Source organism: Falco peregrinus, chromosome 6, assembly GCF_023634155.1.
Source record: "Falco peregrinus isolate bFalPer1 chromosome 6, bFalPer1.pri, whole genome shotgun sequence".
NCBI classification, from domain to species: domain Eukaryota; kingdom Metazoa; phylum Chordata; class Aves; order Falconiformes; family Falconidae; genus Falco; species Falco peregrinus.
The window spans coordinates 31,735,126-31,761,700 of record NC_073726.1 but is presented as its reverse complement, the minus strand read 5'-3'; the positions used below and the strand labels follow the sequence as shown (position 1 = coordinate 31,761,700).

The following is a 26,575-nucleotide window of genomic DNA, read 5'->3' as shown; positions in this document are numbered from 1 at the left end:
TACATAATTAGAAAATTAGCTAAAAACTTATTCTTTGGGGATTCCAATAGCTAGGTTTTGACACTTTGTTTGTGACCTAGCTCCTTAACGCAGCATGACTTCTGAGATTCTCCCATCTATGCACATGCACCTTAAAAATCTCAGAGAGGATAAAATAACCCCTCAAAGAGATTGCATCTTTTAATAGTTCTGCCCAAAATACTGCCTCAGGCCTGCATGCATCCTCCATTGCTTCATCAGCAAAGGAGAAACATGGCATTCTTTTAGGGGTGATCAGTAGGTGTGCAGCTCTGCTTTAGTCCCACTATAAGCTGCAGATGGGTGGAAAGCACATGGTTGAAAAGCTGAGGATACTGTAATGGAAAGTACCAGTGATGTGAGGAGATGAGGCCACTGATGATTAAGAAAACAGGCAAGGAAATTTTAAGAAACCAGCAGAAGGATCCATCTGACTAAATGTGGGTATCTATAAAGGGAGTGGCGTGGTTTACATACAGACAGTGTAGAACTACTTGACGCAGGTAGTGGAGTTAAAAATACAGTTCATCTGACCTCCAGTGACAGTAATGCAGCCCACACAACTAGTGCAAATGTGTCATCAGCAGCTGCAGGCTGGGGCAGAAGGCCATAGGATGTCTCTTGTGTCACTAAGTGGCTATGTCTGGGCAGCTGAAACAAACCTTAGTCAAACCGCATGAATTCCTCTGCAGGACAGTTCTCACAGAATGACTTATAAAAAATGATCAGGCAATAAATAATCCTTACCTCTATTTCTAAGTGAACACAGGTTGCAAGACCCTCTCTGGCAATTGATTCTACAGTGTCTCTTCCGAGTCCATAGTAATAACTGCTGTATTTATACGTTGCTATAAACTTCCCCTGAAATTCAAAACAGCAAGTGTAATGACAAAGAAATATTTTAACGGAAACAACTTCCTTAAAGGAGCATATTCACTCTGGACTTCCTTGCTTTCTCTCCCTACAAAGTTTCTCCCTGCCTAAATCATCAATGATAATGAGGCCAATGGGAGCACAAAATGTGCAGAGAAGAGTACATAGTCAGTCCTGCAGGGTACAGGCTTGTACATTGTTCATGGATAATAAAACACCAGTGTCTTGAAAACAAGCTGCTGACAGGTTACAGCTTTCATTGGTTATTCATTCACACTGTAAAGAAAGCAAGATCTAAAGCAAGGGGTATCTTTCTTTTGACATTACATCAAACCATATGGCCATGCCATATAAAATAGAAGATGCCAAAGAAAAGAGAGGACAGAAACAAATCCGCAAGGAGAATGTATAATTGGCCAAGAAATTTCAAAGTTAAAACCTGACAGCTGAAACTCTGGTTCCCAGTAGCATGTCTAGAGAGATGTAAGCAGATTATATTATTTTAAAATTAAACTACTTGATTACTGAGAGTTATCATTAAAAACCAAATCAGTTGCTTAAGACTGTGTTGGCTCCCCCATTTGTATATGTACAAATAATGAGCTGTGTTGTGGCTTTTCAAGCCAAAGTTTTACTGCAGGCAGCAAAAGGCATCAGAAACCGTAGCTGGAGGCACATTGCCTTCAGAGAGAAACACAATGCCTTTAGGGTGAATTTGCTAAACTTTAAAAGACTGTATTCCCTGCAGGGTTGCTGGAAGATTTTGGGGAAAAATAAAAAAGAAAGAAGATTTTAAAAAAAAAAAAAAAAGAAAAAAAGATGCCAGCTTTTTCAAGAGTTTTTCTTTCCAGTACACACACTCTATATATTTGCATATAGAAATAAATTTCTATATTATACTACTGTTTAAAGTTTTCTACTGATCATTATGCCCATTTAATGGTTTCTATACATTCACACAAAAGAAAAGACAGCACAATATATTTGTGGTTTCTGTCTATGAACTACAGCCACATAACTGTGAGTGAATAAGCATGCACACACAGACACAAACAATATTAAAAAAAAATCAGACCTGGACAGAAAAGTTGAGTTCACTCTGGATGTAGGAAATAGGCCTACTAGGTTACCAGTCAGATACTTACTGTGTTCACCATTTTTTCAAATGCTTCTTGAGAAATGAAATAGTAATCAAGTCTGTTTTCTTCACCAAAGTAAGCTGTCCTGGTAGTGTGACAGGGTCTGGAAGATATATGGTATAATCAAGAAATAACCTGTTTTCAATCATAGAAGCAGCTATGGAATAGGAGAGGGGGAAAGGGAAAATACTGCAAATCACTTTATTTTTAAGAAGAAATATGAGAAATATAAAGGGGTGCAAATCATACCACTAATCCTGCATATTTGAAAGATTAACCCATAAATAAAATAAAAAAAATTTAAACGTAACATTACATTTTGGCTATAAATCCCCACCAACCCAGGATAGCCTGAACTGAAGCTGTCACAGCACCCTGTAAGACAGAAATGATGAAACCATTTTTTTTCCAGTTATGTCAGCTTGTGGATGATATAAAGTAGAATCCTAAATACAGAAAAGGAGACTAGGAATTAGGCTGAACTGTGGGGTCAAGGAAGAGATATAAAGACCAATCTTTAAATAGACCCCTAACAGTAAGGGGAGAAACAATCCTGAAACTAGGGAGATAAGTGGGATACGAGGCAGGAAAAGTAATTGCCTGCCACCACATGGAGAACAGGATAAACCTCAGATACATGAGCTTACTACCAGCATGAAACACTAAAAAACCCAACCCCCAAACAGAACCACAAAACCTCAGCTAAGGCAATGCATGTAGCAATTCTAGACTAAAGTATGCAGTGGCTCGTGTTCTGCTTCAGGAAATCATATTTTTGCTTCTTGTTTCTGCTTTGGTTTTGTTTTTCATTTTTACATATCCTGTAGGATAAGAGGAACAAAAGTACAAGGTAGAGCTTTGGCATTGATTCACACTGACATTTTAACTCTTTGACTTCTGATGCACTGGCCTGGAAAATATGGCAAAATACATACCGCATACTAGTATAACACCTGCCAGGCCATTTTTCATTTATTCAAGGTAGCTGAGTTATAAACCATTAAGAAGTTTAGTCTACAATGCAGAGCTTGACAGAACTTAACTGTCATGGCATTAGATGGTGCCACTTTTTTTATCAGCAAGCTGTGGCAAATGAGAAAAGCGTGCTACACATGGACTCTGTAAAATTTCACTTCAAAGGCTTGATTTTCTTTAAGATATTATGAGTGCATCCAGCTTTAAAGGTCATTCCTTAGCACTAGCCAGATGGTTTGAGGGTCCAATTTAACTTTATTTTTTGAAACACTTTTAAACATTACAACCCTTTTTAATTGCAAGGCCATGTTTACATTCAAACTGCCAGAGTGTCTTGCATGAAATACATTTTTAATGAGTGGAATGTTTGAAATTTAAAAGTGTAAGCCATAAAATTGCTTAAATCTCCACTGAATAATTAAAATACAACTTTGCTTTATGGTTGCAATTTTCTGCTCTGTTAAGATTCTGTCTCTCTCCCTTCCCCCCCCCCCCCCCCCCCCCATGCATAAAACTTCTAGGAAATAAAATACACAGTATAAAAACAATGGTCTTAAAAAAAACACATAGTGCTTGGAAAGTTTCAATTGGCATTCAATTAGCTTGCAATTTCCAATCTTCCAAAACATAGTAGCTGTTTTAAAGGAAGGTAAAAAGTCATTTTTCCAGTCACATAACCTTCACAGATCTTTTCTTAAAATGTCCTTTCAACTTGCCAGTTCAATGATCTAATCCAGCAAGTGGCTATAATCTGTGTACAGAGCAGGCAGAAATACAAATAGGCTCTTTCACCATGGTATATTAAATTAGAGGTGTATTAAATTAAGAGTAGAGGCTACCACTAGACATCACACTGACATGCAGAATATGGTCCTGCGATGCTAAGAACTCTGAGGAGTCATTCTCACATATGCACATATGTGCCCATGGTCCCTTTCTTACAACTCACCACTTCAATACCCAAAAGTGCCCAAATAGAACTGGGGGGTCCTATTGCGGCAGACACTATACATGTGAAACTATGGGCAAAGTCTCGTTTAAAATGAATGGATAAATTAGTGTAATAAAAAAAAGAGACAATAGAGGAGAGATAATATAACAGGAATATAGACCAGTGCCAAATGGCATGTGCTATAGGACCTATGAAAGTCAGGTACTGTGAGGAATGGAATGGGTGGCCAAGAACAGCTTGCACCGCCTAGTTCTAGGCACCAGATAGTGGTGATCTAACTTAGCCAGACTTTCCATCTACTGTGCACTGAAAATAGGTAGGTACCTCGTGGAACTGATTCACAAAGGCTGAGTCTCCCTTGGAAAGAGAGAGTTTCCCTCCACTAAATACACAGGCAGCCCAAGGCGGTAAGGATCATAATTCAGGTCTTCCAGATAGGGAGAATTAGTTCTCGCAGCAGGTGGTGAAGTCTGAAAGGTGCCATTTGCTTTGATAACACTACTCACAGGATAATAAACTGGTCCAGCAATTGCACTTGCTTCCTTTCGTAGCTTCTGGATGCAGTCTGCACATGCATGCTAATGTTTTATATGCAGGTACATTACAAAAATTAAGAGAAATGCATACATATCTAAACAGATGCTTAGGTTGAGTGGCATTAGTGAGCATAGATAGAACAGATCAATAAAAGAAGCACTAAACGACACATTTTTGTTTGCTGTTCACCTTTGAAAAGAACATGATAATTTAAATAGCTTTTCTTTTAAGGAAGTATTTGATGACTTCAGGCAATCAAGCCCTGTGAAGAGATAAAATGCACAGCAATGAACATTTATTGGCTGTCTTTAACTTTTAACTTCTTTAAAAACAACAACAACCAGCAGCAATTCTAGCCTTGATCACTTGATGTTCTTTTAAACTTACGGAGTAAACTTACCCGTATCTGAAGAAATTGCTGAACTGTCTGCAGATCTTATGAGTAAGCTCTCTCTTACCACAGGCTAGAGGGCCAACTAATACCAGCATGGGGTAGGGAGCATCAAGACTGGGTAAAGTGCTACAAGAAAGGAAAACAAGCAGCCATTACATTACCTACAAATGAAGTCTTCAGCAACTTTGTATAAGGTTTCTGCAGAGATTTTATCATTATTTCAACTAATTTCACCTGTCTATCACACTATTCACATTGTTCACAGTGTAGACAAAAATCAGGGGAAGCATGTGCTCAGTTTGATATGCTCTAAACATAAAAATAGCACAAAATACTACACTAAAGACCCCTGGGTCTCTTTTGCAAAAAGAATAATGTTATGTCTACTATAATCTTTTCTGATTTATAGCCTTTTCTGAAGCTCCCTCTGCAGTTACAGTGTTGCTGGGATTTGTTTAAGAGTTTTCCAAGTCTATTGCAGAGATGTTAATATTTTAATGATCAGGATAATAAGCCTACTATGAACCTGGACTCAATCCTACAAACCTTTACAGACTCCTGCATGTAATCTTGCTGACTTCTGTGGCCTTGTCAGATGAAGGTGACAAATTTGTAAAGAACTCTTCAATTCAATACAGTAAGAAAATTTAAAAGTGTTTAAAATCCACTGAACACAAATAACACTACAATAAAAGAATCCTAAGTGTTGCAAAAATACAAAGCCCTCCATTTTCTCCATGCTGAGCAAATGGTTAGATCCTCAGACTTCCACTTCCTGCTGTAAATACTAGAATTACTAGCATTTCTGCACTTTTAAGTGTCCAGCAACTTATATAGACAGCTAAAAATGGAATGCAACTTTGGATTCTCATTTTTAGATCTCAGCTAGATCTTAAGATTATGCCACTTGAAAATATGTCAGAAATAGTTGAAATAATTTCAAACCCACTTATTTTTACCTAATGAAATAGCTTTAACTAAACTTAATCTATGTGCCTTTAACTTCCATTTAATGTGATTTAAAACAGGTGAACACAAATACTTGAAAACAGAGTATATTTCTTTTACCTTACAAGTAACTAACTCCTTGAGAAGTAATGATAACCAATACAAGCATGGAGGAAAAAGATATCAAAGTAATGGCTTTACTCCTGTTTTACGTTCAGCAAACCAGCTCTATTATCTACCAGACTATATGTATGTAATGGGACTTGATGCTTCAGAAGCACTAAGATGATAATGCAATTCAGTCTTCTAATTCTCCTGTGGAATACTATCTTCACAGAAGAAATAACAGATACACCTAACAAATTAAGAGACTGGCTGGAGTCTGTACATATGTGCTGTTACTAAACTCTGAAATGAACCCGGATCGAGGTTCAGCATTTCATCCACTAGACCACTTCAAAGCAAGGCAGTAGCTGAACCCTTGGGAGATTTAAGGATTTTTTACTTACTGTTCCAATCGATGACATTTACAAAATATTACACAACATTAGCACAATAAGCTTATTAGAACAATACATTAAAAATACTACAGAAGGTAAAAATAAATTTTAAAAATCCTTATCTGAATCTGTCAGGTTGTGACATTCCATTCGATACAAGAAATGTCTTCCTCCTCTTGATTATTTGAGCTGTTCAGACTCTTTCTCTTTTCTGACATTTGTGGTAAGGAAAAGACCAGTTTAAGACATGACCCCAGGAGGTTATTAATGCCAGTTGTGGATTATTATAAATGAATGCGCATTATTACAAATAAACCATTCCAAACATGGGAATTCCAGGAAACATGTTTAGTGATTAGAGATCCAAAATTTATCAAGACATAGAAGAAAGGTACTTATTCTTGCTCAAGGCCATGCCCTTCATGAATAATGATGTCAAGGCAGGTCTGTGAAGACAGAGCCCTTATCTTCAACATAGGTTTAATATATTCATTCTCCATGCATAGAACCTGTTACATGCTTGCAAATTGCAGAATTCCTCTGTAATATTTTCTTTTACAAGGAAGTGTTATATCCAGTAATGATATGATATACCATTACTTGACATGATCATACTCAGAATTCAAATTCTTTTAAATAAATTTCCATTGCTCAAGTCCCTCACATCCTCAAATTCCTTCAATTTATTATTTCATCAGAAGAACATGGAGAACACTTCCATACTACTGTCCTTCATTACATCACTACTTACTGGTTCTCAAAAGATAAACTAAAGGTTTTGGTTTTCCTACAACTTGTAAGCAGTATCTTGTAAAGAGTTCTTGGCTCATTTAATTTCAACTTTCTTTGTCTTTGGCAGGTACAGTAATACAGTGCTGTGCAAGATTAATTGATTTCAAGGCCAGAAGGGACCACTGTGATCATCTAAGTCAGACTCCTCTCATCACACTGGCTACAGGATTTCCCCGAGTTAGTTCTTCTTTCAAGCTTGATACCTGGGGTTCCATTGGAACATATTTTAATTAAAAATGTTCCAGTTGCAGAGAATTCTTGGTACACTTGGTAAATTGTTCCAATGGTTAATTACTGTCATTGTTAAAAATAATCATGCTCTATTTCTTCTCTGAATTAATTTATCAATAGCCAGATACCAAGTCTCATCATGTACTTGCCCAATAGACCGAAGAAGTTTTTATTATGTTATTAAATTTCTACTTCCGATGTAGCAGTTATAACTATGAACATGCTACCTTTTTAAATATCACATGCATTTCTAGTAGGGGAAATATACACATAATATTGCTCAGTGGTGTGTTACCATGTAATTAAAGATAGAATCATAAGGCACACAGAGAAAGAGAATGGCATAAGCAGTTTAATGCTAATGTTTTCTGACTGCAGAGTATGCAACAGTGTAACTTTTTTGCTTTGTTTTCAGGTTTTATTTTTAAGAGAGATATTAATAAATGAGAATTAATTAGAATCACATCTAAAAAGATAGATGCAAATTAACTGTACCAATCTGGTTCCAATAAGCATTTTATAGTGTCAAGAATGTAACACACCATCATTAGGAAGATTTCATTAATGACTGTGTTGTGTGCTTTCCAGCTGAGCATGGGCAAACATTCAAAGAATCATTAACAATTTTGGTCAGTACCATAAATGCTGATCTGCATGTTTATATATTTGTGTATATGATACCTCTGACAGAAGACAGAATTGTTTCTTTCCAGCAATGAAGATACACATACACAACCCAGTACACAAATATATAAATAGAGCCTATGTCTGCATTGGAAGAAATCTATGACTTTAGGTAAAACTATGGTGCTTTTTATTTTTTTTTTTAAAGAAATCTCCAACCCTGCAAAACAATAAATAAATCTTTGGGTTTTTTTTTTTTGTTGTTGTTGTTAATAGGCTGTTAAGAGTTCTCAGAGCTATCATCACACTGGGACTGCTCCTGTCTTTCATCAGCAGTCCCAGAAAACATAAGATTCACAATAAAGATATCCTAAAAATAAAAATGTCTGAGTTACTAAATCATGGATCTTAACAGTTATGAATTAAAATGTCCCAAATGGTGCTAAAACAAGGTGTGGGGCACAGAAGTTGATCTCAGTGCCCATTGTAGCCAATGTAATTATAAACCATGTATATTTCATAGTATCTTTCATCACAGTATGTCAAAGTATTCATCATGGAAATATCATAACACATCTGCAGAGCAGCAAAGTATGGCCTTTTCCATTTTCTAGATGAGAAATGAGACTGAGAGAAGTTACCTGGTATGGCAATGGCAACACTAGAGAAAGAGATTTGCTGCTCCCTTCTGTGCTTTAAGTAGTGGTCAGCATCATCTCTTCCCAAAGGTGGAAGTAGCTGGACTTCCCTAAGTACAAACTTGAAATTTCACCTTACGAATATAAAATGTGTCTCAAAGCCACAAAACAATTTTGTTCACAATGGGATGCCAATAGGGTGAAGAGAAAGAATAAGTAGAATAGGAAGAAAGTATGTTTTACAGCTCTTTTCTGCCTCTAGAGATTTTTAAATTGCCTTTGGGTATTGATAGAAATTTGGCATCTTTCATTTACGGTGTAAACGGCCATCTGTTTCAACAGATTGTTTAAAAAAAATGGAGCTGTGGACAATCTGTCTCAGACTTTAGAGGTGGAAGACTAACTTCGTTTAATAATCAATTTCGACCAAATAAGATTTGCCTAATTTCCAGACTGCTAACAGAACGTTATAGAACTTCTCTTTCCTAGATTAATTTAGAGGTGGGAGAGGGACAGAAGAATGTCCTTCTAAATATGACAACATATTCTGCTTTGCTTGAGTGCCACCCTCAGAAGTAAATGTGAAGTGGAGGTAAGCTTACCTGTCAAAGATTCTCTGGGGCTGCAGCATGCTATACATAACATGAGTCATATGATCTTTAGCAGCAACAACTTCTGGAGGAGGATCGTATTTATTCACAGCAGCAACCTGCTTCCACAGTATGGGGGAAAAAGAAAGAAGAGCAGTGATGTAATTTTTTCCAGCTGCAATATGCCTCGCAGATCACTATGAATAACAATGGCTTTATATTTATGAGGGTCAGTCTTTGTGTTTGACTTGTCTGTGGGTACTCTACTACCTAAATCTTTTCAGGAGATTTAAGCACAATGTGATAAATGGATGGAAGGCAGCCATATGTAGCTCACCATCTTTAATATAATCAACCTTCTACTGGAAAGAAAACAGGATGCCACACAAGACACAAAGTAATTCTGCTTAGGTTTTAATTATCCATTAGTTTGCACCCTCTCAGTGCTTGTGGAAGATGCTGAACTAAAATCCTTAGGGACTGAAACCATTAATTTTTTGTCAGAAGAGGAACAGAGTGGGCATTAACCAAGTAAGCAAACTGCCATTTTCACTTGACAATGCATTTCTGCCTTTTCTGCAAGGAGGATTGCTCAAACTCCAAGAATTTGTTTCCTCCATCCATTCTGTTGAAAGCTCTATTGAGGATACTGATGGCTAATGAGTTGTATATATTTTGGTATTATTAATGCTATCCACTCAGAAACAGGTTAAGAACTACTGAGTCATTTCATGTAAACCATCAAACATCAGCTAGCCGACACTGCTGCAAAATCCTGCTGTAACCTTTTATGACAGCCATGCCTGTATGAGCAAGCAGTATGGTGCAATAGGAGTGGATCTTAAAAACAAACCAAAACCCCTCAGGGCCCAATGTTCACACTGTTTGGGGGGAACTAGGGGAAGGGAGTTCATTTCACTCCAGCTCTTGTTTGGTCCTTTGGTCTGAATTAGGGGCTAGGAGCACATTAGGTGCATCCTGGTGCATGTCATCTGGTTAAGGTGTCCTAAAGAAGTCTAGTTCATCTATCACAAGATTATTCCACAATAAGAATCAAGCACAGCAAGTAGGTAACTAGCAGTTTCATTTCAAAACTACACTTCTGATCTAAACTACATTTCTGTATGTCCATTTTGTATGTCAGCGAGACAGGAGAGCTGGTGCCTCCAAATTCAGTTTGACAAGTGAATTTATGAGGCTAGAGTAGACATTCTAAAATAACCTGAGGAGAGGATTTTCTGAAATAACTTTAGTCATCCAAAAGTTAAGTGCTAGTCTAAACCAGTCACCCAGGCTTACTTTTACAGTCCATAGAGAAGGAAAAAATTCTTTAATATATTCAGAATTTTAGTGAAGGAAAACAGATTCCCATATAAAACAAAGAGTAAGATCAATATCTCAGGTAGGTGGGGTAAATGACACTCTGGTATCATCCCTTCTTTGTGTTCATGATAAAGAGCACCTGGCACTAAACAAGAACCCTAGTATTTATGCAGCTAAAGCTGGGAGTGACGAATTTCCTATAAACATAACTTTTAAAGAATAATTCCCTGAAATCCAACCACAATTGGCAGCTGTTAATCCTAACAGTTCTAGCATGACTTGGTCCCAAATACTACATGCAGCAACCAAATTACAGTAGAAGTGGTACAAGGGGTAAAGGCTTTATTACAACAGAAAGTTACTCTAAGCAGTCTGCGCAGGGTTTTTTTGGAGGAGAAGATTTTACAGTGAAAGCTGCATGAAGTAGAACAGGAAACAAGCACCATTATAACTTTCAGAGTTCACTTTGCTGTACATGTTACTAAAAAAAAATAATCCAACAACAGTATTTTAGAAGTGGCACAGTGGTATCAATTCAGGTATTTCATGAATGTAGTTGCCTGTTTGGATTCACTAGCTGAGTAACAATGGCTGCTAAGTAAATTTCTTCACTGAACAAAGCTTTTAGGTAAGCTTTGTATTTTTACATACCACAACAGCTCCAGAAATTCTGTAGATATGTATCTAGATTTAAAAGCAAAAGTGTCTGAATTTTTAGCCTATCCTGGGGGCTGAAACATAAGAGATTTGTCACACCCAAATGACTACAAAGCTACATTTACATGCAGTTTTTTATAATCTTCACTTAGGAAAAATTCCAGAATGCTCTGATGTTTACATACCTTTTCTTCCACTGAAATCTTCTTGAGATCCAGTTCTGTTAGTTGAAGCAACATGAAAATCACCAGGAGCCAATAATCTGTTTGCTCCTGAAAGACAAAGTTTCCATTTTGGCATAAAGTACTTAACTTCATCAATCTAATATTTAATTTCAATTGGCTGAAATGAAATTGGCCTTAACGCATTGCAACATAAGAAGCTTTTTACCTTGACAGATGTCAATACACACTGTACAAATTCATCCCCCCACAAGCTTAGCTTCTGCAGCAAAACCTAATAGTTATTCAAAAGTCTGGAGGTACATTGCTCAAAAGGTCAAGATGGGACTTCAAAAATCACCACCCCACCCACTACAACACCAAGAAAGATTGTTGGATAACTAAAAGCATTATCTATACCTAATCTGGAATTATGTAATAAACTATGGTTCATACGTCTAACAGTAGTACTATAGGAACTTTAAAAGAGAATTTGCATTACAAAATCTTCATCATGTAGGCTTTCAAGTCTGAGACAATAAAAAAGAATAATTAAAAATCAAACTCAAAAGCTGACACTGACAAGTTCATGAAGCTTCTTAGTTCTAAAAACAGTAAGGTCCTGTTAAAACAACAGACAGCTGTCTTAAGATGAATGTTGCATTTGTAAGTTATTAAAACAGTAATTGAAAGGAATATGATGAGACTTTGCTTAGGGAAAGGACTTCTAAACAGAGAAAGCCTTTCAGATTATCAAGGACCAGGGGCAGCTTATTTCAGGCATTTTTTCATGCTAATTTCATTGTGTGCCATGACCGACCATTCTCACAAAAGCCAATATAAAACTGACAATTAGAGGAAGACCTTGTTAAATGCTTCACGTTTTTCTTCTTTCTGACATTGGAAATCACTATAAAATTCACACAAAATTTAGAAATCAAAAGAGTCAGGATAGAATCTTCTTTGATCACTCAGGACAAATTACAAATGCAGAGCCAAAGTCAGAATTTCTGGTATTTTGGAAATGTCATTGTTGTTGATAAAATGTATGCTTAATTAATTAATTGAGGACTATTATGGGAGCCACACATAAGAACTGAGTAAATCCTAACAAAGAAAAGAAGATACAGATTCCAGAGAGACATGATTTTGAAAGAGGTACTATTAAGTTCCTTTGAGATTTTCCCAGGAACAATTGAAAACAGACTTTTAAAGCAAACAACAAGGGGATCTTTTCCCAAACAAAAATCATGGCATACTGTGAGTAAAGACATATAAATGGATTTGCAAATGGAATTAATAAAATTCATATTCACGGATTTGCTATGTGGATATTAAACATCGTGATTCAAAGTTCCCTGACAAAGGTGGGTAACAACGCCAGGGAAACCATTACCCATTATTTCTTGTACCAATTCCCTGAAATGATCTGGCCATTCTCAGAGATAGAAACTGAGGTTAATGGATTCTGGCGCGATCCAAAACAGCAGTTCAATGTTCTTAGTTCTGTCTTCCTCTTCAGTTCTTTCTTACCTGTATGGGATTTTTTAAAAGATTTAAAACTCTGAGGAGATGCAGATCATCAATACGTTCCAGTTCACGCAGCTCAGCAATCTAATTAGTGATAGAAACAGAGCATAAATCAGTAGCAACAGAATCCATGATAACTATGGGGGAAAAAAAGTATTTTAATCCCTGCTTTTAAACTCCGGACATAAAAAATTTCATTATACTCACAAAATGGGTATACATGTTAACTGCATTCAATAAGGCACTTCTACTCACAAAAGGCAGAGAACTTGGATGTAAGCTGGAGAAGCAGTATAATGCAGACAGCAATTTCAAACCACCTGCATTCTTCCAGTTCTTTCAAATGTCAAGCCCTAACACATTTAGCTTTTATGTGGCTGATGTACTTAAGTGAGGCAATTCTGCAGTTATATTTGTGCTTCAGTTGACTAGCAAAAAAAATTCCTTCTAAGAAGAGTTTCTTTTCACTGGAGCTCAAGTTCATCATACCTAACTTGCAGCACTTGACTGAAAAGCATCAGCATAGTTGTCCTTGGCTATGTCCAGAGGGCGAGGCATTCCATTTAAGGTCTCATCTATCCACAACGAAAGCCTGGGCTGGCTGCACTCAGTCACATCAGATACACATTAGAAGTTACAAGGGATTAATTAAAGTTTGTGTGCCCAAAACAAAGTCACACAGAGGCACTCGTGCTAGACCCTGAGTGAACAGTTGTAAGGCTCTCAATTAAAACAAAATGGGTCAGATGGCATTCAGTCGCCTCATTTTAGCCATCTGTTAAGTTAGCTCAAGTCAGTTGCTTGATCTCACTTTATAATCACTGGAAAGAGGCAGTTCCAAAGGTCATCAGATCCAAGGTAGGCTAGGATGAGTTGCTTTGCAAGGATACCTGCTTGGTTCTACTCCACTGCTGAAAGACTGAACCTAGAAGACTTCAGATTCTACCCCTAACTCATACTCAGCTTACGTAGTGTCCAAAAACATAAACCTCAACCATGGCCAATATTCATTTTAAGATAAGAAGCCCACCGTGGAACAGTTTTGACTTAGTTAGATGTCATTTGGGTAGATTTCCTAAATAAATCATAGAGTGCCAACTGTCAACATTCAAAAATCATTGAACATGTATATGAGATACGTGGTTTGCAGGTAAACCTATCGTGCCCGTTTTTGAAAAATCAAACATTTAAGATCATTCTGGGTGGTACTGAACTAAAGTAACTCAGATCTTTCTGTGTTAATTAATTAAAATTCTCTTCAAATTATTCTTCAGAAGGAAATGTTAAAAAAATGGTGGCTCACTAAACAGTTTCAATAACATAATTATAAGAGGCAAATTTTGATGAGGTAAAATTAATAGCTTTTGCATGCCGTAAAGAACAGTGAAAACTATATGAGGCAATGGAAGTGGTGTTATTACTGTTAATAGCAACCATACTATTAGATAGTTTCCTGTCTTGTGCAATTGATATACCTTTAAATGTCAACGTGAACACAGTGTGAGAAAAAGAATTCATACTGTCTTGAATTAAATCCTGTAATTGTATCTTGCATGTGGGGAAAAAAGACAGAAAATGTTCGATTCCTGGTTTATATTTTCATTTCTTATTTTCTTAGATTTTTTTTTCCACATGCAAATCAGACTTTGGTGGCAAAATGATTCATGAGTCGATGGCCTTTCCAGTTAAGGATGCTGGAAGATCAATATCAAAAGTATTACGTATATATGGCTTGGGTTTCAATATTCAAATACAAACGAGCTGGATCATATCATTGTACTTCCTGCTGCATAACAAAATTCACTTTTATAATAGAGTACATGCAGTTCTGCCTTACAGGAAGTACCCAGCTGACAGCTCAGAAGAATCTGTGGTCGCAAAATTGGGCTGAGAGATACTAGCAAACCCTCTTGAGCCCTGGCAGTAGAAAAGCTGTGATGTAAGTAAAGATCCTCAAGAATAATCAAGCTGAAAAAGCTGCATACTCATCCCTATCTTATCCTCTTTAGGGAGCACTGTTAGTTCTTTATGTGTGTGAGCACTAAGAACTACAGAAGTGATACCTACATAAAGATAAACCCATTTAGAGACATTAAATAAGGCCTGAGGAGTACACTATCATTCAGTGTGTAAAACAGGATTGGAGTGAAATATCAAAGGAAAAAATGTCATCTTTTCTAATATTGATTTCTTACAGTGTTCTAAGAGGTTTTTGACTAAGCCCTAAAGGGATTGAATTTTAGAAAAAAAAAATATTTTCTAAGAGTTTCTGAAATTCTTATAAAAGGCTGAGATCGATATTAAGTATGCTACCTGGTTATCCTCTAGGTTGATCATCTCTAGTAGATCATGTTCCTCCAAGCCTTCTAGACTACTTATTTTATTGCTAGATAGGTCCAGCTTCTGTAGAGTTTTCAAGCTATCCAAGCCAGTTATTTTCTCAATCCGGTTAGAGCTCTAAGAAGAAATGAAAGCATATAAACCTTTGATAAAGTTCTACAGATGGAAAACAACATTCCTGAGGAAGAACAGTGTTCACTTTATTATTGAGAATTCTATTACAAATAGGCCTTTTATGCATTAGTGCCTTCTTCATCTTGAGATGACATATTACAGCTTTCCATAATGCTTCAGGAAAAAAGAATCAACTAACTTCTGACTCACCTTGAACAGGAGCAAGAGACAAAAGCAGTAAAAAGAGCTCTAGCATTCTTCTAAGCTGATAATGGCTAAAGGATACACTTGTCACTATCAAACTCAAAATTTAGAAAATAGATATGCACATAAAATTATAGAATATATATACATAAATACATAGAATTTACCTCTGTAATCATGGTTATATTTACACTCATGATTACAGAATAAATAATGAAAATATTAAGGTAGAGCAATACAGTACTGCCTTCTTTGGACTACTGGCAGTCTATAAAAATATCTCCAGGATACACAAGTTCACCTTAATGCTTACTAAGTGAAGGCAGACTTTATTTACTGTCAGTGACAGCATGCACAGAAATGTTAGAAAAACCCTCAAACCCAAACCCACCTTACTGTAAGTAAGACAAGAAATGACCCAAGTTTTTGAGAACTCATAACCAGCTATAATTGTTTTACATTCCTTCCAAACAAGGTATAACATTGAAGACCTACATTTAACGCTGGATACCAGGTGGCTTAATTTCTCAGTGCCTCACAAATCATATACTCGTTTCTGCTGTGAACTCCAAATAGGTATAACATGTTAGGTTCTGTACTCATCTTTGTTCCGGTGGCCACATGTACCCAGATGGCCTCTCAACATGATTCTTTCTATATAACCTTGCAAATTATATTTTTCCATCAGCATCACCTTGTGCTGAAAGCTTTGAAACTTCGTATTCTATTAATAAATACTTAGGAACTATTGAAATAAATAAGCCATCTGACTCTAATGTTAATCCAGTTGTCTGTCCTTGACATTTTTCCTGACTTTTAAATGTTTAATTAGGTTATTAATAGCATGGAGGCTCCCTCTTCTCTTCCTGTTCTTCGTTAGACCTCTGTTTAATAGGATACAGCTCAGAGCTCTAGTTGCAAAATGCTGTGCAAGAGGTGCACATAAAATTCTTTGAACAAAAGGGATTTGTGCAGACATCCTTTTTGCAAAGCATAAAATTCCTAAGAATCCAGTTCATTAGAGCTGTACTTAATTTTTGCAAACATAAGCAGAATAAAGGCTTTTTGGTATAACTAGGCAGTATTTACAGTTTTTGCAGCCTTTCATACAAACCTGAGACCTTACTAGTCTTTCAACCTAAAAAGCTCAAGGGAAAATGGAAAATGAATGAATCAATGGGAAGAGAGGGGATGACTGGTCCCATGAATAAAGAACTGCATTTTATTCTAATTAGTAAAAGAAAAAGCTATGCTAAAATCTGTCTATTTACATAATTTCCACATGACTATCTACTCTGCTAATTAAAAAAGACAGGAAGTTGTATAAATAATCATATCAGCATGTAAGAACCAAAAATGAAGAACACATTCACATTAATAAGGCTTAGCTGTTAACACAACCTCCAAAACATTTTACTGAGCAGATAACCATTACTAACAGAATTATTATTAGGCCTTTAACAGATGAGGAAATCAGTGCACACAATGGTTGAGTGACTTACTGTAGTTTTCCCTGAAGAAAGTATTTAGAGAAAAGATCTTCCTGTCAACTTAGATTGTCACACTCCTACAGCTTATCTTAGAACTTTTAGACATGATTTTGCCAATCTGAGTTAATCTTATCCACTAAACATGAGACAAATTTCAGTTTTATTGCCACTAAGGGCATAACTGAAGGCTACCGAAAGTATTATATAGCTCAAATAGAAGTATATTAAAAATGTTACTGAATACTGTTTGAATAAATTATTCAAAACATACTACTATCATGTTTTAAATGTGAATACCTTTTCTGACTATCAAAGCAGTAGTAAGTACAAAGGCCAATCAGGCCTTGATGGGTACAGATCTTACTCTTTTCCATATCAATTACTACAGAACAGAAGAAAAATCTTTACAATTTTAGAAGAATTGGAAAAGAATATTTCTATTCCTCATAAGGGATTTATTCACTTTACCTAACATATTTATGTAGGCGCTCAAAACTACTGTAGCAAATATGGGCATATTTCTATGTGCAGGTTTTTTGTACTTATTTTTAAAATAGCACTAAATATATTTAAAATTATTATTATTAAGTAAAATCTATTAAGAAGTAGCCTGTTGTATTTTATAGCAACAGAATTGCATTAAAACCAGGTTTTGCTTGTGTTTCTGTGCAGCCTCTGTGTTGATGGCTCTTCCCATTCAGTATCTCTAAATGATTTAGAAGAAAGCATTGGTATTAAGGAAATTTTACAAACATGGTGCCAAGGAACACTGAGATAAATGCCTTCCTAAGGCCTGTAAAAGATCAAGATCCATGCAAACAAGTGCAGGCGTTGACAGAGAGATGTCTATATTTGGGCTAGTTATCCTTGGCTATCTTCATAACCAACAGAGAGAAACAAGCACTTCCAAGGCATGATGCATCTTGTGTTAATGTAGATGTCAGCAGCTGGATCAGAATAATGAAGTATTTTAAGTGTCTATTTCTCTCCACTGACTTTTGAGGCAGCAGAGAACAACTAGCTCAGCTGCAGTTGTCTTCACAAATCTGAAGTCAGGTAAGCTAAATCCCACTAAAGCATCTAGAAATATAACCTAGAAGTGTTGTATTTAAACAAAGATTCCCTAGATATCTTGATGCAAGCTGACAATATAAAGCTTCCAATCTCATTACAAGATGTTTTAAAAAATTTAACAATGATCTTTTAATAATATATCAGATTTGCATACTAAACTTGACTTATTTTCTTTAAAAAATGCAGGCTTCTCAGTCCTCATCCTTCCCTCTCCTGTCCTAGCTCACTGCTATCATGAACACAATTTTATGAGGAAATATACTTTAAAAAAAGAATAACCAGTTTCTATTGTGTGGGACTTGTACAATAAGTAACTTCTTACACATCACCTAAGCAACAAAAGCTACTCAGAGCAAATGGAAAATCTTTGGAGAAATCCAAAACCCAGCTGGACAAGGCCCTGAGCAGCCTCCACTGAGGATGGCTCTGCTTTGAGCAGGAAGCTGGATCAGGTGACCTTCAGAGCTCCCTTTTAAGTTATTTTATGATCCTGAATTAATAAAAAAGTGTGTCCAGTATTACAAATATCTCTGAAAAAATTGTCATGTAATTACCTTCACTTTTATTCGGGCATTAATATATTGATGAAAGACAGACAGGAAACCTACTGGAATTACTTCTTTCTTACCAGATTGAGTATTCTGATAGGTAAATTCTCAAGGCCACTGACTGCAGTGAGTCTGTTGTGCGACAAACTAAGATGAGTCAGACTGTGACACTTCTCCAGTCCTCTTATCTCCTCTATATTATTAACTATACAGAGGTTTTTGCATTTAAGGAAAATAACTGAACACAAAACTGTAGCAAACATTAGTTGCTAAATTAACCAAAAGAGCTGAATTTTATGGTAAGGGGAGCTGGACATCAAACGCTTCATGCTATAAAGAGTGTGAAATCCCAGCCGCTCACATCCATTCCTATTCTGGAACTTACTGCCTCCTTGTTTGACTGACACAACATTTTGTGGGGCAGGAGGACAAGTGACACTGTTCCAGCTAGAAATATCCTCCCCTTCATTTTGGAAGGGTTTTAAATTTTGATGGTTTCTTGTGACCTGCATTAGGGCTGATGACAAATCAAGAAAGTAGTGAAAATGAGGTAACAGGAGTGTGGAGGAGAAACAACTTCCGCCAGCATCTTAAAAAACTATGCTGTAAATCTCTGGTCTTCTTATCAGATGCGCATATGCAGGTTAAAACATAGGGGTATTTATGTCTTTGACTTTAACTGAGTACCAGGCATGGTAAGTCAGCTGTCATCTTTGTCAGAGAAGGCTGTAATCTTTTTATGTTTGTGGACTACTTAACATAGCTCCTAACTGACCTTGACCTCTAAGCTTCATATACAAATTATTCAAGTCATAACAGACAACAGTACTATATGGGGCTGTTTCACTCTATATTATAGCTGTTCTATACTGGCCATCTGTCCTGAAAGGGGAAAGTGAATTTTCATTTAACATTAAAATCAAAATCAGCAGTACAAGTAGTTAGGATCCCTCTCAGCAAACTTCAGCATTAACATAACTACCCAGATGCCTTAAACAAAGCATGTTTCCTTTGGCAGCAAGCCATCTCAAATTGCTCTCTTGCAATTGGTTGAACTGCAGAGGTACCTGACTACTGAAATCAGGTAACTCTGATGCAGGCATCTAATTTGGTGACTGAAGTTAGGCAAGAAGAATTACACTCGTATTGTAAGCATCCAAGTTGGAACTAGTTACATACCCCCCCCCCCCCCCCCCCCCAAGAAATATAACTGGAAAAAACATAAAATTAGCCAGAACATGCAGGACACAGAGAAATGCCTTTAGGCAATCACAGAATAAAACATTTTTAATTGACTTGAGAGAATGAACTCTGCCTGCAAAGAAAGGCAAGCTAATTTTAATTCTTTCCAGGCAGTGGACAAATTAACAATCAAATGATTTTTTTCTTGCAGTCTGAATAATATTGTAAGCAAATAAAATGTAAGCTTAGCCAGGGCCAACAGAATACTTTTTAATAGCTGTAACCTAACTCTGTTTTTTCCTAACTGCATTCCTACATGGGGACTTGATTGTACACTAAGGTCTACACTCACAGGCCTAGATGGGGAAGGAGGAGGAGAAAGGAGCTAGTAAGCACTGGTTTATCTTTTCATATGACCTCACACTTGGCTGTCTCTGTCATTTAAGAAAAGAAACCAAAAGAATCCACAGGCACTAACATTTGACAGATAATAATTGTTTCAGATACAAAATGAGACTGTTCCTCTTGCAACTGAGGAGGAGAAGTTTTGGCGAGGAACAAGTATTGTTTAAGCCACAAGCATCAAGTTGAAGCAGCAAACTGCTCAGGACTAAAAACTAATAGAATCAGTTTTAGTCTTTTAACGGCTCACTATAATGCTTTGTCAGATATTATTGCCCAAGCTGTCTCCCTTTCTGGTTTAGGCAGTTTTCTCCTTCAAAACTCATTTATAAACCTGTCAGGTGTGCTTGTGTGTGCACCTGTCAGAAAAATGTTACAAAGACCTTACCATCTGCATCATAATTCACTTAAATATGGTAAGAAATGCTTAGTTACTGTCAACAAGAAATGCATGCCAAACATTTCTACTACTGCATGATATTCAATATAGTATTTTCATCTATGATTACAAAGAACAGCTTGTTTTGTCTGCCATGTCTTTGGCGAGGAGTTCTTGACACAGGTTAGGAACATGCCACTTTACTTTGCTATTCTAAATTCTGTACTTGTGAATCCTGCACTCATTTTCCCTATATTCCAGCGGGTCCTATTGCAACTGTATGCATGAAACAGTTTTTCCTCCCCATTTCAATGACATCTTCATTGACAAATGAAAAAATTGAAGACAGCATGCTGCTGCATTGAAACGAAATGAAAAAATATCGATTCAGATCCACAATACAAATCTCTGATCTTTTTTCCTTTTCATTTTGCCCTATGGTTTTTGCTCTGTGATGAAAAATCAGAATTGCAAAGGGATAGTGTCTCAATGCCATTTTCTGACAAGAATCATGTCACCTGCACACCTTCTAAAATGTGTGAATAACATAACCTGGATGCCCTGCAAATGCTTTATCTGCTCCTACATGAAAAAGGCATTGTATTAATATCGTTTGGTAATGGGCTACTTCAAGGACAAGAGACAGAGAAAAACCTGCAACAGCCTGCTGCCGTCTCCTTTTCAGAGAGCAGAAAATCAAGATGCAAATTATGAAGCAAAAAGGACAGGTTCACGAGCCCTCGGGAAGCAATTGTAAGTAAGGCAGCATGTCAATGTGAAACTCCAGAAGACCTTTCAGAAAAGCAAAGGAGAATCTTTAGGAGTACTATGGACGGCCTTAGAAGAGTAAGCAATGAAACATAATCTGCAGGTTCATATTTATCTGATTTCTGCCAAAACAGTGCTTTTAATCCCACAAACAGGATACCACAGCGAGCGCATAGACAGTGGGTAGCAGAACACCTTCCCCCAGTGACTTCCCTCAGCATACTCCAGGAAGTTTCACTTAAAAGGTTCTCTTTGTCATTGAACGGCCTTGTCCTCCACAGAGCCTCTACAGTCCCTGCATAATTAGCTATGTCTAAAATTGAACAACATGCACATTTTTCATTTAAGGGAGCTTAGTGTTCCAAGCTGATTTCCTATTAACCTTTTGTATATAAAAATACTGGGATTATTTATTACCTCTGCCATGCAAAGAGAGTATGACATGTCATTTTTTCAGTTTTACATGATGCAAAGTGGAGGCTTCCTGTGTTCCTCTAGCCGGTTAATAACTTACATGTATACACAAACACTTTCAACACCATGCATGCTTAAGTAAATTAAGATCAGTTTCACCACCAGAATGACAATATTTAATCTTGCTTCTGAAGACAAAACTGACATGAAGGAAAAATACAAAGAAAGCAGGTATCTATTTGAAGCAAGTAGTTGTTCAGAAAGCAAACAAGCAACTTTCTCCCATTTGAATTTCCATAAAGGATACAATCCAGCAGGAGTTTAGTAAGTGACTGGTATGCTGACAAATCTTGCATTTTAGGTATTTGATTGTATGAAAAATCTACTTCCTAGTGAAAAAACAAGACAGAAAGTTAGTTTTATTTCATCAGCACTTGCAGCTGGCTTGCAAAACTACATTAAACTTGCAATCAAGAGTGTGGAAGGAGTAAGAAGATAATTTATATTAATACTGAGACATAACCAGAAAGACTCTTTCATATGACACACGGAATTCACGTGTTGGGAACTTCCAAAATTATACTTTCTTCCAACAACATTATCATTAATGGTCCAGTAATTATTCATACATATTAAAAAAGTTACAGAGAAGACCGAGAAATACATAGAGGTTGCATTTCAAAACAACCTCCTGCTTTTTATAATCCAAAGTAAGCTACATGAAAACAACATTAAAGGGAAGAATGGCACACAGCTATGCTTTAAGTACGTATTTCACAATAATGATTGGCATCAGTCAATTTTGAAAGGCAGGAACTGATCCCACTAAAGGTCTGATGATTTCAACAAGCAAGGAAAAAATTCTGGCTATTTTTACCTCCAGCTAGAACAGTTAGCTGTACAACACACCTTTCCATGGCATGCAAGACTTCAGAGTGTAAAATAAAATAAAAGACTGAAATGTGCAGTGTAAAATACCCAAACATTTGGAAAAGCTACTAAAATGTCAAATGAGGTAAGAAAGAAGAATAAGGAAGGCATAAAAATTCACTTTTGCATATGTCCAAATACAATGTCTAAATTAGATTTAGAAAATAGTTTTGGATTTAAACCCATAAAATGCATTTATTGCAACATACCTTGAGATTTTTAGGTGGTTTAAAACTGAAATACGTAGTCAATTTATTGTTGGAAGCATTCAGTTGTAGTAAGTGAGGCATGTGGCTGATACAAGAAAGATCTAGTAACAAAAGAAAATGTCAAACTGTGTACATGAATGCACAGGTAAATGCAAAGATCATCATGTCAAAATGTGATAATTATGTCCAATAGCAATCAAGAAATGATTTGTAGTTACACATACAGAAAGCAGTGTTTAAAATGCAGAAATCAGCTTTATTAACACCTTCTACTAGAAAAAAAAAAAAGATGGTTTCTTCCATGAAGAAACAAATATTCAAGTTCTATATTAGATTTCCATTATGTCAACTGATTTGACTATAAGTCAGAATAGTTTTATATTCTAGCTACCTCTAGAATGACAGAGAGACTACCTCTGTCCTAAGCTGTTAATTAGTGGACAGAAGTATTTAGGCCAATTACTGAAGACTGAATAGTTACTATGGAAAAGTCCCTGCTCTGTTCAGACCTTCACAGACAAACTGTTAGTAAAATGAGAATGGAGGACTGCCTTACAAAAGTGCTATTATTGGACTCCAGCACCTCAAGTGAAATGAACTTCAAAGAAATAATGCAACAGATTGCCCACCACAGCATATTCCTTTTGATGTTAAATTAAAAAATTAGCTGGGGAGTACAAGGGAGAGGGAAGGAGTATGATGGAGTTTACCCCAGTCTCCATTTGCTACTTTTCTCAATCCAGGATGTAATTTCTTACATTTTGTTGCCAATGGGAAACCTTGACAAAGGAAAGGCCAAGGCTGGGAAAACTGCACCAGACATAATTTTAAATATTAAAATATCTGCACATGTAAAATCTCAGCCTTAACCTTGTCTTGACATGCTTGCTTGCATTTTATCTTTGGATAATAAACTGGACAATAATCTCCATGTTCTTGCTGATAAACATATGCTGGTGCAGCTGTCTGAATGGTCCACACATCATTCTCAAGAAGATCTAGCCATCACCTCATTCTGTAGAGCTGGAGTAGTTACACCATTAAAACACAGACCAGGCCTTGTGATACTAAAGCTCCGTGGTACAGTGCATTTCTCATCTTAAACAATTTCACAACCCAAGAATTTACTAGTGTATTTACTACATACCATTAATTTTATTACATGAAAGTTCCAGCTTCTGTAGGTGAAAGTATCTGCAGAGAATGTTAATGTTACTTAGCTCACGACCCTGGAAAAATAAAGCAAAGAGACTTTAATAACTAGCTGTATAACCTCAGCCGCTCTCCCAAGAGATACACAGTAGCGGGAGACATCGAAGACATGCCCCAGGGTCCCTCCAGATGGATGTTTCTGAACAGGATGACATATACAGCAAGTGATGTTAGACCTGCAGACCAGCCATGAATGGAGAAAATGTCAAAAGAAGACTTTAAAACAACCCAGAGAGATAGCTGTAGCTAGGAAAAATGCCAGAAAAAACAAGGCTGCATAGAAAAGGGAGCGTCAGCAAGTAATCTTTAGAAAGACACAAGCATTTTAACTTCCTGAAGGGGCAATGAAGCAGCATTCTCAGGTCTTCAGCATGTTCCTCTATTTTTTTCCCCTCTAGCTGACTAAAGCAGGAAGATACATTTTCACATCTGAAGACTGGGTAAGGAAAAATCTTACTGCTGTTGCTACTAAGTGAAAAAAAGCAATATGGCAGTTGTCAGCAGAAGCCATGCTGTGTCTTGTCAAAAATCCCATGTACATGAAACAACGCTGACAGGTAGAAACAAAACCCTGCCTCTTGACACTTTTTTACTAGACCAACTATTTGCTGTTAAAAAGAGGAAACCTTTGAGCAGAGAAGCACTTCACATTGATGTTCTTTTCTTATACTTACTGAAAGCGACAGATTAAGATAAACGTATTCGATACCAGAGGCTGAGCGCCCCAGCTTGTGGAGTCCCTCAGCCACAGTATCTTCGTCCAACTCTCCATCAAACTGACCCTATAAAATACCAGAAAAGGGAGGTAGGGAGAGAAAGAGATTAAGGGGAGATTCATGAAATGAAATACCACACTTGGTACAATCTGGGGGCTGCTTGGGATGCAACTGGGAACAGTTTAATGAAAGTCCTCAATCAAACACTGCTTTCAGTGCTCCATCACCCTGCTAAGGCACTACACATTAGCAAAAATTATGAATACAGCCCTCAAAACAGATAAATAGAAACATGTCACGTACTAGCTCTATTAATTTTAAAAGGTTCAACAAGTTTTTGTTGGGATTTTTTTCCTACCTTCTGCTTTGAATGCACAGCTCTAAACAGGACCTCTTTCCAGAGATGTTGAGCATGGAACTCACATTGATTACGGATGTTAACATCTCAGCAAATCAGCACTAACATAACCCCAGCGTTGCACCCCAATACGCACATTATTGGAAGCCCTTTAAATTTTTTCAGCATGAGCAGCTAGTGCTACTCTTCAGAGAACAATCTTTGCCAAAGAGGGTACTTGACAGATGGCACTAATGAACCACTGTGTAGGTTTAATGAGAAAATAAGCCAATGGTTTGTGAAATTCCTGTAAGCTTGGAGAAGTCATACAATTGCTAATCTAGGGACCAAGATAAATAATGTTTCAAATGGTAATCATCTAAATTATAGCACCTACATGTTATAGCAATGGAGACTACAGATGCATTTCAACAAAGTAAAAACATGAGGTGATAACACTGTGGCAGGGGACACTTCAGAGCCCAGAAGAGCAGGGACTAAAAATTCACTTGGGTCCAGGGGCTTATTGAATCTCAGGGTTGGGAATATCATCAGTAAAGGGGTTTAATTTGGTCATCCATATACCAACTTATCCTTAGTCTTTATACAGCAAGGAGAGAGGGGGGCAATCCAGACTATCCTGGACACTATGGGGATGAAAGGGACCCTATAAATAGGCAGAAATGAGAGGTGAAGGGAAACAGGCCAAACCAGCTTTTCTCCTCTTTGGGGAAATGCACAACGTGGTGCTCCCATCGACCTCCCCTTCTTTCCCACACAGCAACACTGAGCGATAAGGTGGGAAAGGGCTAGTTCCCTCACGAGCACGTCCCTCCCCCAAACAGCTGGGGGGCACTGAACCTCTGTGCGCTGTGACTCCTCTTCCTCTTTGCCATCCTCCTCCTGCTCGGTCTCTCGGTGAGGCAGGCTGAGCTGTGGAGGCCGCAGGCTGGGTCTGTCCTGGGACAGCTTCCCAGGCAACCACTGGGAGAGGTGCTGCTGAGGCCCCTGAAAAGCGGGAGGCTGCTTCTCGAGGCTGCCCTCTCCCTGCTTCTCCTCGTCCCCCGCCATGAGCTGTAAGAAGAACCGAGAACACGGAGAGAGCCGCACAATCGGTATTTGGCACTCAAACGCCTCCCCCTCACCCCTCCGACCAGGCCGCCGCCATCTTGTTTGCTCTCCCGTTGTCCTGGAGACGGGAGAAGCGCCTTTCCTCCTGAGGGCAAGGGGATGCGTGCCAGCCAGCCAGTCAGCCAATAGGAAAGCGGCGGGTGGAGCGGTGCACGGCGGGAGTTGTAGTTCTTTGCGCAGGGCTCGCTGGCTGTGGCCGCCCAGCCGCAGAGCATGTTGGGAGTTGTAGTCCGCCCCATCGGC

At 37.5% G+C, this 26,575-nt stretch overlaps 1 protein-coding gene across 1 annotated transcript in view; it reads right to left on the bottom strand.

The window, feature by feature from the left end:
* The window catches only part of LRGUK (leucine rich repeats and guanylate kinase domain containing), a 41,523-nt gene extending 14,948 nt beyond the window's left edge, over positions 1 to 26,575 (bottom strand). The window contains exons 1-13 of the mRNA XM_055807288.1: positions 26,063 to 26,575; positions 24,823 to 24,930; positions 24,084 to 24,165; positions 22,937 to 23,037; positions 22,105 to 22,186; positions 18,733 to 18,857; positions 15,196 to 15,339; positions 12,886 to 12,966; positions 11,377 to 11,463; positions 9,224 to 9,330; positions 4,895 to 5,014; positions 2,037 to 2,133; positions 766 to 879 (exon numbers count right to left, since the gene is read on the bottom strand). Of these exons, the coding sequence (XP_055663263.1) occupies positions 766 to 879; positions 2,037 to 2,133; positions 4,895 to 5,014; positions 9,224 to 9,330; positions 11,377 to 11,463; positions 12,886 to 12,966; positions 15,196 to 15,339; positions 18,733 to 18,857; positions 22,105 to 22,186; positions 22,937 to 23,037; positions 24,084 to 24,165; positions 24,823 to 24,930; positions 26,063 to 26,272 (1,458 nt within the window). The 5' untranslated portion in view covers positions 26,273 to 26,575. The remainder of the gene's footprint in view (positions 1 to 765; positions 880 to 2,036; positions 2,134 to 4,894; positions 5,015 to 9,223; positions 9,331 to 11,376; positions 11,464 to 12,885; positions 12,967 to 15,195; positions 15,340 to 18,732; positions 18,858 to 22,104; positions 22,187 to 22,936; positions 23,038 to 24,083; positions 24,166 to 24,822; positions 24,931 to 26,062) is intronic.